Source organism: Pseudophryne corroboree, chromosome 4 (assembly GCF_028390025.1).
Source record: "Pseudophryne corroboree isolate aPseCor3 chromosome 4, aPseCor3.hap2, whole genome shotgun sequence".
NCBI classification, from domain to species: Eukaryota; Metazoa; Chordata; class Amphibia; order Anura; family Myobatrachidae; genus Pseudophryne; species Pseudophryne corroboree.
Window position 1 is genome coordinate 593,275,360 of NC_086447.1, and position 13,182 is coordinate 593,288,541.

The window sequence follows — 13,182 nt, forward strand, 5'->3', positions numbered from 1 at the left end:
GGCCATGCTGATATAGTAAATACAAGCAAGAATCTCTCTATTGGGTAGTATCCAATAGCAGAAATCGAGCCACGGCCGTGAAAAACAGGTGTTTCCCATTTTTTTCACCTTTATCCAACTGCCTTGTGTGAAAAAAAAAACTTTTATCGTACGAAAGTACATAGGTCCCACTATGTATTTTTGCGTCACTTTCTTGACACACGAAGCATAATCCCCAACAAGTGCCGGCATTGGGGATATTCGCCGGCTTCTTGGGGCTAGCTGGATAGCCCCCGGCTAGATAATTACCCATGGTAATTTACTGCAGGTAATTGGACACCTCCATTGGAAATATTATGAAGAATAAATTAATAAATTATATTATATATATATATATATATATATATATATATATATATATAAAATAAAAATAAATAAAATGTGACAATTATAAGGGTTTGATCTATTACCAGGAATTTGAATCCTGGCATCCTACAGTAACAACATTTTTTTCACGGCACCCCTTGGTAAACAGTTTCTGACTGAGAACTTAAGAAAAAAAATTTAATTAAGTAAACTGTGTTTATAGGCCATCCTTCATTTCAGATATGTGGTGAGGGACAGAATTTGCTTCTGTTTGTTCACATAGTTTACACGAGCACTGGTTTTGCCTATTCACATCAATCTCCTCATTAATGATCAAAGGTAGTCCTCCTGCATCCAATTTGCAAAGGCGGACTACTCCTCTATCCAGAATTCCCCAGAAGTATCCTTGTGCGCTAGGGTTGCTGCTGCTGAAGGTAAATCTTCATCCCAGAGGGTGACCAAGAAGACTAGTTGTTACAAATAGCTGTGAAACAAGAGGATGCAAGAATGAAAAGCTGCCATACAGTTGCACAGCTGATCACTATGCTAGTATTAGATCTGTATGCAATAGCTGAACTCAGTGGATCTGGTTTTAGACCGTTAACCAAGGGGGATCCGGTCAGGATCCAGACTTTCGAAATACCGACTCTGGAATCCCGACACTGCTCGGAATGCCAGTGCAGGCATCCAAAATACCGGCCCATTTGAGAGGTAAGCCACGGGGAAAAAGGGGGGAGGGTTAGGTTTAGGCTGTGTGAGGAGAAGGAGTGGGCTGCGAGGAGGGGGGGGGATGTTAGGTTTAGGATGCTGGAAGGGAGGGTTAGAATAGGGCGGTGGTTCCCAAACTTTCTTGAATCACGGCACCCTAGATTATCAGCATTCTTAACTGCACCCCTAGGATAAAAGATTTTTAATGATAAATTTTAAAAAAAGTATTAAATTAAGCAAACTGTACCTACCTGTCCTCCTTAGGGTCAGTTACTGTATGTGGTGGTGTACAATAGTGCTTCTGATTTTCCACATTATATGATTGGCAGTCACCAGCACTGGTTTTGCCTATCACTTTGACCATAAGTAATTTGATATGGTCCTGGACCACCAACCGAGACACCCCTGCAAGGGCCTCATGGCATCCCAGGGAACCACTGGAATAGGAGGTGAAGGATAGCATGATTACCCGACCCCTGTCAGGATTTTACACATTGGGATGCCACAGCCGGTATGCTGACTGCCGGCATCCCGAACGCCGGCATTTTAGCCCCAACCCAACTGAGGTACTGTGTCCCCACTACCAAATTCCATCTTGGTTCCATTTTAACAAAATACCAATTCCTCACCAGAATGTAATAAACAAAAAAAACAAAAAACCCTACCTAAATTTTGGCTTATAAAATACCATTATTGTACCAACTATGGCCCTCATTCCGAGTTGTTGGCTCGCTAGCTGCTTTTAGCAGCCGTGCAAACGCTAAGCCGCCGCCGCCTGGGAGTGTATCTTAGCTTAGCAGAAGTGCGAACGAAAGGATCGCAGCGCTGCTACAAAAAAAAAAAGATAGTGCAGTTTCTGAGCAGCTCGAGACCTACTCCTAGCTAGCGATCACTTCAGACTATTTAGTTCCTGTTTTGACATCACGAACACACCCTGCGTTCGCCCAGCCACGCCTACATTTCCCCAGCCACTCCTGCGTTTTTATCTGACACGCCTGCGTTTTAACACGCACTCCCCGAAAACGGTCAGTTACCACCCAGAAACACCCACTTCCTGTCAATCACTCTGCGGCCAGCAGTGCAATTGAAAAGCGTCGCTAGATCTTGTGTGAAATTGCAACGGCCGTTGTGAAAGTACGTCACGCGTGCGCATTACTCCGCATACGCATGTGCAGAATTGCCGATTTTTTTGCCTGATCGCTGCGCTACGAACGAAAGCAGCTAGCGATCAACTCTGAATGACCACCTATATACAAACCTGTGGACAAGCAGTAGTGGTCAAATTAAAGATGATTAAAGACTATTGCCTTCAGCAGTAACAGCAATAGTATGTAACACAAAATGCCAGCTCATTCACAGGCAGGCTTCCCTCTGGGGGGGTAATTTAGACCTGATCGCTGCTGTGCGTTTTCGCACAGCGGGCGATCAGATCTGAACTGCGCATGCACCGCAATGAGCCGGCGTGTCACACAACAGCACCGGGCATTGGTGCCTAGCGACGGAATGGTGTGAAAAAAACCATCGCACGGGCGATCGCAAGGGGATTGACAGGAAGTAGCCATTTGTGGGTGGCAACTGACAGTTTTACAGGAGTGTCCGGAAAAACGCAGGAGGGACCAGGCATTTTGAGGGAGGGTGTCTCATGTTAGCTCTGGACCTGATCAGCAGCAAACAATCGCAGCGGTTGAGTAAGTCCTGGGATGAGCAGAGACTGCACAAATTGATGTTTTTACAGCTCTGCTACAAAAGTGATCGCAGACCTGCGCAGCACTTTTCCCCTTCCCCTGCAGGTGGTGACTATCTAATCGCAGGGCTGCAAAAAACGCACCTTCGCGATCAGGTCTCAAATTACCCCTTGTGTCGCCTGCTTCAATAAGAGGCATACAGGTGTCAATTTGTTAGAAAAACTCAGGGATGTCACTGCAAAATGGCATACCCAGCTAGGACTCTCAAGATTTGTAATTTCTGATAACTCAACTAATATTGTGAATGCATTAAAACTGGGTGAATTTGAACCCATCTCATGGTTTGCGCATACAATAAACTCTGGTATAGATTTTTTATTTTATTTTAAATGACAGAGGCGTGCAGGAGATGCTGTCTGTTGTCGGTAACATTTCTGGACATTTTCAGCATTCAACAACCACATGTAGAAGACTGCAGCGTCTACTAGAACAGTTCAATTGCTGTGCCACTAACTGAAGCAAGAGGTAGAATTTCACCCTTTATATGCTTCAGCAAATGGAGGAACAGCAACAAGCCATCCAACCCTACACAAGCCATGACATAGGGAGAGGAGGGGGAATGTATCTTAGAACCATTTGAGATAGCAACAGGTGATTCCCTTAATTAAACTATTGGAAAAGTGGCTACAGAAACTGAAGGAGGAGATGAAACAAAGAGATTCCGCTAAGTATGTTGGATTTATAGATTAAATTCTATATGCTCTTCGCCAGGACCAAAGAGTTGTCAATATCTTGCAATCGGATCACTACATTTTGAGTACCATGCTTGATCTAGGCATACGTAATGTCTTTCTTTCCAACTGACACAGATCTTAAGAGATGCAAAGAGCTCCTTGTGAGCAAGCTGTCCGCTCAAGCGGCACATGAAACTGCTTAAGTTTCTCCTTCAACTGCTGCTGCCAGTAAAAAACAAAAATTAACCTTTCCAATGGTAATGGGAGTGTCCACTCAGTGCACCAGTGTGAAACAGCATAAGGACATCTAGTCAGGCCTAAAAGAATTGCCAAAAATTGACACCTCTACCGTGGCTCAATTCGAAACAATAACCATCAATAAAATGGTGAAAGTTTACAGATGGTTTTTTTCTGATCACTGCTGCTATGTGTATGCACATGCATCGTGAGGACTATTCACACCCATTCGCATATATAGTTACACCCACAATAGCACAATGCTTTCTCTATGGATCGCGGTTGCAGCTATTCATGCATGCCCATGAACATGCATGCTAGCTTCAATAAACCATTTGCAATGAGGCTGGACATATCTGTATTTTAACGACAATGTTAGCATGTCAGACAGTCCCTTTGACTACTGGGAGGGAAAAAAAGATATTTGAAGTCACTTGTACAAAGTAGCTTTGCTTTACTAAAGATTAGGGAGTGACACGCTATATGGACAAAAATATCTGAACACCTGACATTACACCAACAGTGACTGTAATGACATTGTATTCAAATACTTTAATATGAAGTTGGTCCCCCTTTTGCAGCTATAACAGCTTCCACTCTTCTTGGAAGGCTTTCTACAAGATTCTGGAGTGTTTCTGCAGGAATTTGCGCCCATTCATTCTGTAGAGCACTTATGAGGTCAGGCACTGATGTTGGATGGGTAGGTCTGGCTCACAATCTCCATTCCAGTTCATACCAAAGGTGCTCGATGAGGTTGACGTCAGGGCTCTGTGCGGGCCAGTCAAGTTCTTCCACACAAAACTCATCAAACCATGTCTTTATAGTCCTTGCTTTGCACACTGGGGCACAGTCATGCTATAAGGGCCATAAACTGTTGCCACAAAGCTGGAAGCATAGCATTGTCCAAAATGTCTTGGTATGCTGAAGCATTAAGATTTCCCTTCACTGGAGATAAGGGGCATAGCCCGAACCCTGAAAACAGCCCCATACCATTATCGCACCTCCACCAAATTTCACAGTTGGCATAATGCAGTTAGGCAGGTAACATTCTCCCGGCATCCACCAAACCCATACTCACCCATCTGACTGCCAAACAGAGAAGCGTGATTAGACACTCCACAGAACATGCTTCCACAGTCCAGTGTCTGTGTACTTTACACCATTCCATTAGATGCTTGGCTTTGGTGATGTGAAGCTTGCATGCAGCTGATCGGACATGGAAACCCATTCCATTAAGCTCCGGCTGCCCAGTTTTTGTGCTTACATAAGTACCAGTGGAAGTTCTGAACTCTTCAGCTATGGAATCAGCAGAGCGTTGGTGACTCCATGCACCTTAGTGGTTGTTGACCCTGCTATGTAATTTTATGTGGTCTTCCATTTTATGGCTGAGTTGTTGTTGTTTCTAAACGCTTCCACTTTAACAATTTCACTTACAGAGTACCATGGAATATCCGGCAGGGATGAAACTTCACAAAATGTCTTATTGCAAAGGTGGCATCCTATCACAGTACCACGCTTGAAGTCACTGGGCTCTTCAGAACAACCCATTTTGTATCACAATTGTTTGCAAATGGAGACTATCGATAGCTGCTTGATTTTATACACCTGTGGCAGCTGGTCTCATTGAAACACCTGAATTAAAAAATGAACAGGTATTGCCAAATACATTTGTCCATATAGTGTAGGTATCTCCAAAACCCCATACTGTCAGGTGGTGACCCAGCAATTGGAGCACCAGGCACTGCACCTGCCTCACAGCACCTGAATCCCGTCTAAGCTAACTGGATTCAAAGCCACTCCACAAACAGTCAGAACACACTGTAAACATTCCTACTTTCATTACCTACTCCACCTTTTTTTAAGTTTACCCTGCCATTCCCTCTTATATACCCTAACCCTTCTTTTTAACATCACTGTGTAATGTTAACGTTGGTTTAAAATACCCACTATCATACATACATCACCTACAATATAGCACTCTCTTTTTATCTTTGTACTCTGAAAGAGTTCACCACAGTCGGGAACCTTGTGAGCAATGAGCCTAGGAGGCTACTTCCTAGAAAAGTGGAAAAGCTGATGACCATAAAATGAATTACAAATTCCATGAAAAAGACCTTTCACATCAAAGTACAGAGCCTTTAATGGTGGATGCCATGGGTGATGAGTTAATATTGTGTAATGAGGATATTAACACGATGAGGGCGAGGATGAGATGACAAACTCTTGCAACTATAGAGAGAATTAAGTGGCAGTCCTGGTCACTGAAGTGCTTGGTTTGTTAAACTGTGCATGTCTTTTTAATATACAAAATAAGGGTGGGCGGGAACAATTCCATCTTCAACCACTTTTCTTTATGGGCTGTTTTTTTGAGGGGGCATTGGTAACACTCTTTTTTTGCATAGACAGCATTTTTATTGGGTATTGCTAATTAATTACTAATTTGAAACAAAATGATCTCCTTTAGAATGTAAGCTCTCACGAGCAGGGCCCTCTTCCCTCATGTGCTTATCCTTTTCTTACTTTAATAATATTCAACTGCACCAAATCCAGCAGTCTTCTGCCACCTGATACTTATTCCAGTGTCATCTGCTGATGTAGCTATGTTTATTTACCCTGTACTTGTCCTATATTGTCGTCAACTGTAAGTTGCTGTTTTCCTGCTTGATTATTTGTTTATGTACTCTGTAATTGGGCGCTGCGGTACCCTTGTGGCGCCATATAAATAAAGGATAATAATAATAATAAAATAACTGCTGTGTGTTTGTGCCACTGCTCTGCTGCTTAGTTTAGCCAGCCGGCCTTTGGACAATAATGGTAATCAATATTGTGAACGGTGAGGTGATCAAAAATGACTGGAAATTAATGTTATTAAGGTAAATAATAATAATAATAATAATAAAAATATTGGAACAAAAGCCAGGCACAAATTACATGATTTTAGCTGTTTTTATCTTTAAAAATAAATAAATCCTGATCCAAAACACGTGAGGGTGGTTTTACAAAACCAAAAACACAAAGATGAATCCAGATCCAAAACCAAAATGTGGGGGTCAGCGCTACTTCTCTACTTATTAAATAGCGTGTCCTGATAACACCATTTACGACTTCCAAATATGAATGTATAAAACTTTTTTTTAGTGACTAAGGGCTCCACTTAATAAGCATACTACACTAAAAAAGCCACTGGCAGAAAGGATCAATGATACAGATGAATGTACTACCAGCATTTAACAAGACTCCCCGATCTGCTGAGGCCCAGCAATGTCTGTCCTCAGCAGCATTCTCTGCTCTGTTGCAGTCAGCCTGTGGGCTGCTGCATGTGCACTGTGCTCCCACCCGACAAGTTATATGCAGAACCTTAAAGGGTTTTGCTGGGTCCCCATTGGTGGCAATGGGTACTATACAACCAACACCATCCATAAATTACACAAGCAATACAGTGAAAAACAGCCAAGCCAAGTTTACTGCTGTTTGTTAACCACTTAACTGCCAAAAATATTTTCCCAAAAACGCTCAGAAATTGTCTTTTTTTATGACTGAATTATGTCAAGAACATCTTTGAAAAAATTTTTGTATCCCAAATAATTTTATTGGAAAAAAATAAATTAACATTTGCTAAATATCGATTTTTCACACATCAGAACATTGCAACTTTGAGCGTAGGTTAATTTATATTTCCCTAGCGACTGCAGCAGTGGCGATCGGCAGCACGGCAGACACTGGGGAGAGTGCAGGGAAGTAGATGGGCGGCTGCTAGGAGAGTATCTTCCGACAGCTGGCCACTCTGTTTGACTGGCTGCATCGTTTGTGACCAGGTCAGATATAGCACAGCTTAGTGTAGAAGCAAATAATGCAACCACACTGGGCAAGTGGTTAAATAGAGAGAGAAAGAGAGAAAGAGAGAGAGAGAGAGAGAGAGAGAGAGAGAGAGAGAGAGGTCATAACCTCTTTAGTGAATGCTAAATGGATCATAACCAGTTCTTAAATTGCACCCTAAGTGAATGTATACACATACATATATGCAAATTGTTCTATTGTACAGTAAGTTTACTTGCAATTATGAAGTTTGTTTCATGGTTAGGGTCTTTTGCTTTCGGTTTTGATAGAGTTGCCTGTTCTTTGGCATTTCAGAGACGCTATTTTGTGAATAATTTGTTTCGATTTTGTTTTTATTGCCTACCCATTGTTTTATCTAGCACTTTTCACCCATGAATATCTTGGTCTTCTAGGTTTGACTCTGTATTCTCCAATATCAGAAATAGACTAGAAAGGAGATGCTGGGATATTCAGTTGTTATAGTGGGGAGATGGATTATAGCAGCAAGCAGCATACTGCTATAGCACTGAATGCTTCACGTCTTAACCGAGGCGAAGCAGGAAGCAGTACCGAGGAGATGTATTTCCATCTCATTTTCCGGAGAGGGGAGTGAAGACTCCCCGCTCTGGCCATCCCTCCCAGATCCCATAGCGCATCAGCTTAGTGCCGATGCACTGTGTCTCATCCCAGTCAGCTCCACTGAGCATGTAGGAGATCTCACTAGCATTGCAAGATCTCCCATGCAGCCTGGAGCCAGCAAATGCCACAATCAGGATAGAGCTGTCCCTGCTACGGTGATGAAGCAACACCACCTGCAGCTGTCAAAATCAATAGCCGCAGGTGCCAGAACAGTCAGTGCACTGAATGTTCATACATTGCCCCAACACATCAGCGAGCTATAGCAGCGTCTATATATACAGTAATATAGCACACACCGCTGCATTCGTACATGAGGAGAATTGGTATCAGAGCACATAACGTGCTATTACTGCTTCACCCCCATACCGACACTTCCTACATCTACCCCTGATACATCACTACATTGCAGTAGGATTCCAGTTTCAGTTTATAAAAATCAGTTTTTTCTAAGCCTTGATAAACTGAACTAAAAACATTAGAAAAAAAATTGTCTGTATTAGTCAACATTATAACTAGGCTGATTGTAGAGTGTAGATTATATGTATAATAACAAGTCCTCTCTTATACTCTAAGCAACCAATACCAGACATGACAGATAATATCACATTTTGCATGTCTCTGACTATTAAACCAAAGATCTCTTTGATATGTTATAAAATGTGTGCCCCGATACAGGGCTATTTGATTTGGAAACCCTATATAAAGCTGCAATGTGAATGTGGATGATACTTATTATATTTCTCCCAAGTGAATCTGAGCCAAAATAGACAATAAATTATGGATTGGGATAGAAGCTGAAAACAGATTGTGCTGCTTACCCTGCTGACTTCCGCTGGAGTCAAATCTGTGAAAGAAAACAAAACACAAGAAAAAACATTAGGACAGAAAAGGTAATATACTTATGCTCCAGTATTTACCACATAGTACTGTAATATGAAGCACTACAGCTACAGATATAAACATTGTTACAAGCTGCTCCTTCAACTCACATATGCATTTACTGTACTACACACACACAAACACAATATATAGACAGTGAGCATACTGATGGTGCTGACACACAGGATATGTAGTAGGATAGCGTGCTACTGAGCAGTGATGTCACAGGGTGAGCAAAGCACAGTAACAGTATATATATATATATATATATATATATACACATACATACATACACACATACATATATATATATATACACAGGGTGAGCAAAGCGCAGTAACACAGTGTATATATATATATATATATATATATATATAAATAATATTTTAAAAAATAAAAGGTATGCACAGAGTGAGTTTTGCCTCCGATTTATTTATTTCTACATTGACCTTTCCATGCTCATAGGTATATGTGGGTAAGACCATCCGCCCATTTCGTGAGAGAATGGCCAACCACCGTCTATCGATCAGGCCTGCATTAGTGAATGGTAATTCCGATAAACCCGATGCCAGGCACTTTTATGAAGCTTACCATTCTTTGGCATCTTTAAAAGTGCATGATCATTGATAAGGTTATCCAACTGAGGAGTAGGTGGTGCCCGGCAAAATTGCTACTGCGACGCAGGGCATCTTTGATTTACTAATTAGTCACCATACGACCTTGAGGGAATTCATTATGGCATTTTTTTGGATTCATTTTTTTTATTTTTTTTTATTTAAATACAGTCTGTGGCCACTACTTTTATTATTCTTATGTATTGATGTGACTATTTTGGAGAATTGTGGTACTGATGACCACTACAGATTTCTAAATACATTATTCTATATGTAGCCTTTTGATGCATTAGACAACACTGCTGGGTTTTGCATTATATGGCACAATTCAAGTTTTTTTGATGCATATCTTATTAATACATTAATAAACAATAATATTATCATCTAATAAAATAATGGTATGCCCTGTTATGGGTAATGACTTGGTATGATAGAATGTGGGATGCATTGTGATGAACGTTTGGTTGCTAGTTGTGAGCTCCCGGGCTTTTTTGCATGGATGTGTTCCACCAACAGGAAATACGGGCGAGTGGAAGTCGCCTTCCACTATGAGGAATTGCAGCTGGGGTTGGAACGCGAGTGTAAGCAAGTCTCTCAAGTAGCTTGGAGGGGCATGGGAGCAGAGAGATGGGACGGTAGTTTGAGAGAGAATTTGGGTCAGAATTTAGTTTTTTTGAGAATGGGAGTAAATCACTGCATGCTTGAACAGTGAAGGAAAGATACCAGTAGAAAAAGAGGAGAGATTACAGATTTTAGTTAAGGTTGGGATGAGCTCAGGAGACAGAACTTTATTTGTGAGAGTATAGGATCAAGAGGAGAGGAAGTAGAGCAGGAGGATGAAAAAGTGTTGATTCTTTATCTTCATTTGTGGGATCGAATGAAGAGAAGGTGCCAGAGGGTTCAGGTAGGGAATTGAGCAGGTCACTGGCTGAGGAAGAGCCTACCATTTCATCTCAGATCTTATCAATCTTGTCCTTAAAGTAGGTAAAAGAACTTGCGCATTGATAATGGCTGGTGGGTTGAGTGAGGGATGGTGAGAAATGATTTAAATGCATTAAAAAGTCGCTTGGGGTTAGAAGCTCGAGTAGAGATGATAGTTTGAAAATATGTTTGTTGGCAGTGTCCAGGTCATTACAATAGGAGTGGTAGATAGTATTATACATGAGGAAGTCACCTAGAGTATGAGATTAACGCCACTGACGTTCAACTTTACGTGAGAGTTTTTGTAGGTGTTAATTCAGAGTGCCACTGTTCACATCTAGGCCTATGTGGAGTGTGGTGGGTAGCTGGAGCCACTTCATAAAGGGCTATTTCTAGAGTAAGTTTCAGGTGTGATCTCAGGAGAAGAGAATGCCGAAATAGGTGAGAGCAGCTGTTGCAGAGATGAGTAATGTTCTTGAAAATTCATTGTTAATAATTCTATGGGTTTGCAGGGATTGGAGGACTTCAGCTACATTGAATTTGAAGCAATGGAGGAGAGCATGCAAGTGATAAGATTGTAATCTGAGAGAGGTGAGGGAGTGTTATTGAATTCATAAGCTGAGCATAGTCTGGTGAATACGAGATCAAGGAAGTGGCCCACCTTATGAGTAGAGGAGTCAGTCCATTGGGAGAGGTTAGAGTGTACTTAGGAGGTATAAGCAGCAGATTTTGGACTATCAAAGGCGATAATATCCTGGGAGCTTTTTTCCTACCAAAAATTGCCTCTATGTTTTGGTTTCAAAATGCCTGGGACCTGAACTATTTTGGATATTGGATTTTTCCGTATCTGAGAATATTTGCATACCATAATGAGATTACTTGTGGATAGGACTCAAGTTTAAAACACAGAATGCATTTATGTTTCATATGCACCTAATAAACAAGCCTGAAGGTAATTTTATATAATATATTAAATCATTTTTACTGTGGCAAGGAGGCCACAGTGCCACAGTTAAGAAGCAATATTCACTGCCTGGTAACCTGGGTGTAACGTGTTTAGCAGGTCTTTTCCAAGTTTTGCAGTCTGCTGGAAACAACATACAGGTTATCAGTAGCACCTCAGAACTTAGCTTAAACCTCTGCTGGAAACAGAGTTCAAGGCGGCTGATGGTGAAATAGTCACCCAGGTGATAGGCCAGGGGGTGCCTACTGTTAGGGGTCCTGGAACACTGATACTTGTATTTTGCAACATCTTGCTGTAAACTGTTGTGAACTGCTGTCTTGGGAAGCTTTGGAAAAATAAACCCAGCATTTGGAACTTTTACCCCATGTATGTAAATGAAACAGTTTGCGCACATATACAAAGTGTTTCATATACACACACAGCATGAAAATAATTTTATATAAAATATTTGTATTAATTGTGTGCATTAAATAAAGTCTGTGTACACTGAATAATCAGAAAGCAAAAGAACGTGTTAGTAATTTGCAAAAGAAAACATTTTTTGGTATTTCTGAAATTCCACATTTTAAAATTTTGGATATGAGATACTCAACATATTTAGATATACCAAAATCTTACTCCTGACGAGCAGAATGACAGTTACTACTACTACTACTACCATACCCATGATTACCTCAATAGTAGACTCCTACTACATTAAAAGTAGATTTATGAACATTTACGGATCTTGAACCACAAATTAAGATGCCTAACTCAGAGTTGAGATACATGCAATTAGTTTACTTTACAAATATGTCCTTTCAAACATGCACAATTCTGTATTTGAATCCTTCTGCAGAATATTCTTATCAAACCATCTCATCATACATATAAAAAAAAAATGCAGCACATTATTAAGTGAGAATAGCTATGTAAATCCTTTCTAACCAATTATTCAATGCAAATCAATCTATAATTTAGTCAATGAGAACAGAATATTTCAATGGTTTTGTCAATGGTTGTTCAAGGGGACAACATAACGGGTTGATATGACCTCCAATGAAGCCTCTTTGGAAATATGTAGTTTATCGTACTAATCAAGGCATAAAGCTTATTAACTTAATTCCAGTCACTTATCTAGCTGTGCTCAGGGGAGGATTGGGATGGAAAACTAGCCCAGGATATTTCTAGGAGCAACCCTCTGAGGCATTGGGGTATATTTACAAAGATTCGTGTTTTTGCCGTTTTGAAGGGTGTTTTAACTCGAATGGTATCGGGTGCATTTTACTGCAACTTTTTGAATCCTGATACGATCATTCACTAAGCTGCTGACTTTTGCCAATTCGTATTTTCCGATGTCGATGTGATTCGTAATGTTAGGCAGTGTTTTACGGGAGTGATGAGTAAAACACTGCCTGACAAAACACAAGGAATCCCGGCCGGATCTGTGAGATCCGTGCAGGGCTTCATTGTGTACCTTAAAAAGGTGTTTTAAGTAGTAAAAAATCCGAAAAAAATTACGTGGGGTCCCCCCTCCTAAGCACAACCAGCTTCGGGCTCTTTGAGCCGGTCCTGGTTGACAAAATATGGGGGAAAAAATGACAGGGGTTCCCCCATATTTCATCAACCAGCACCGGGCTCTGCGCCTGGTCCTGGTTCCA

At 41.1% G+C, this 13,182-nt stretch overlaps 1 protein-coding gene across 2 annotated transcripts in view; it reads right to left on the minus strand.

Moving 5' to 3' along the window:
* The window catches only part of PDE10A (phosphodiesterase 10A), a 490,921-nt gene that overhangs the window by 248,541 nt on the left and 229,198 nt on the right, over positions 1-13,182 (minus strand). For both annotated transcript variants that reach the window (XM_063917548.1, XM_063917547.1), the window contains exon 3: positions 8,983-9,008. In XM_063917548.1, coding sequence (XP_063773618.1) covers positions 8,983-9,008 — 26 coding nt within the window. The remainder of the gene's footprint in view (positions 1-8,982; positions 9,009-13,182) is intronic.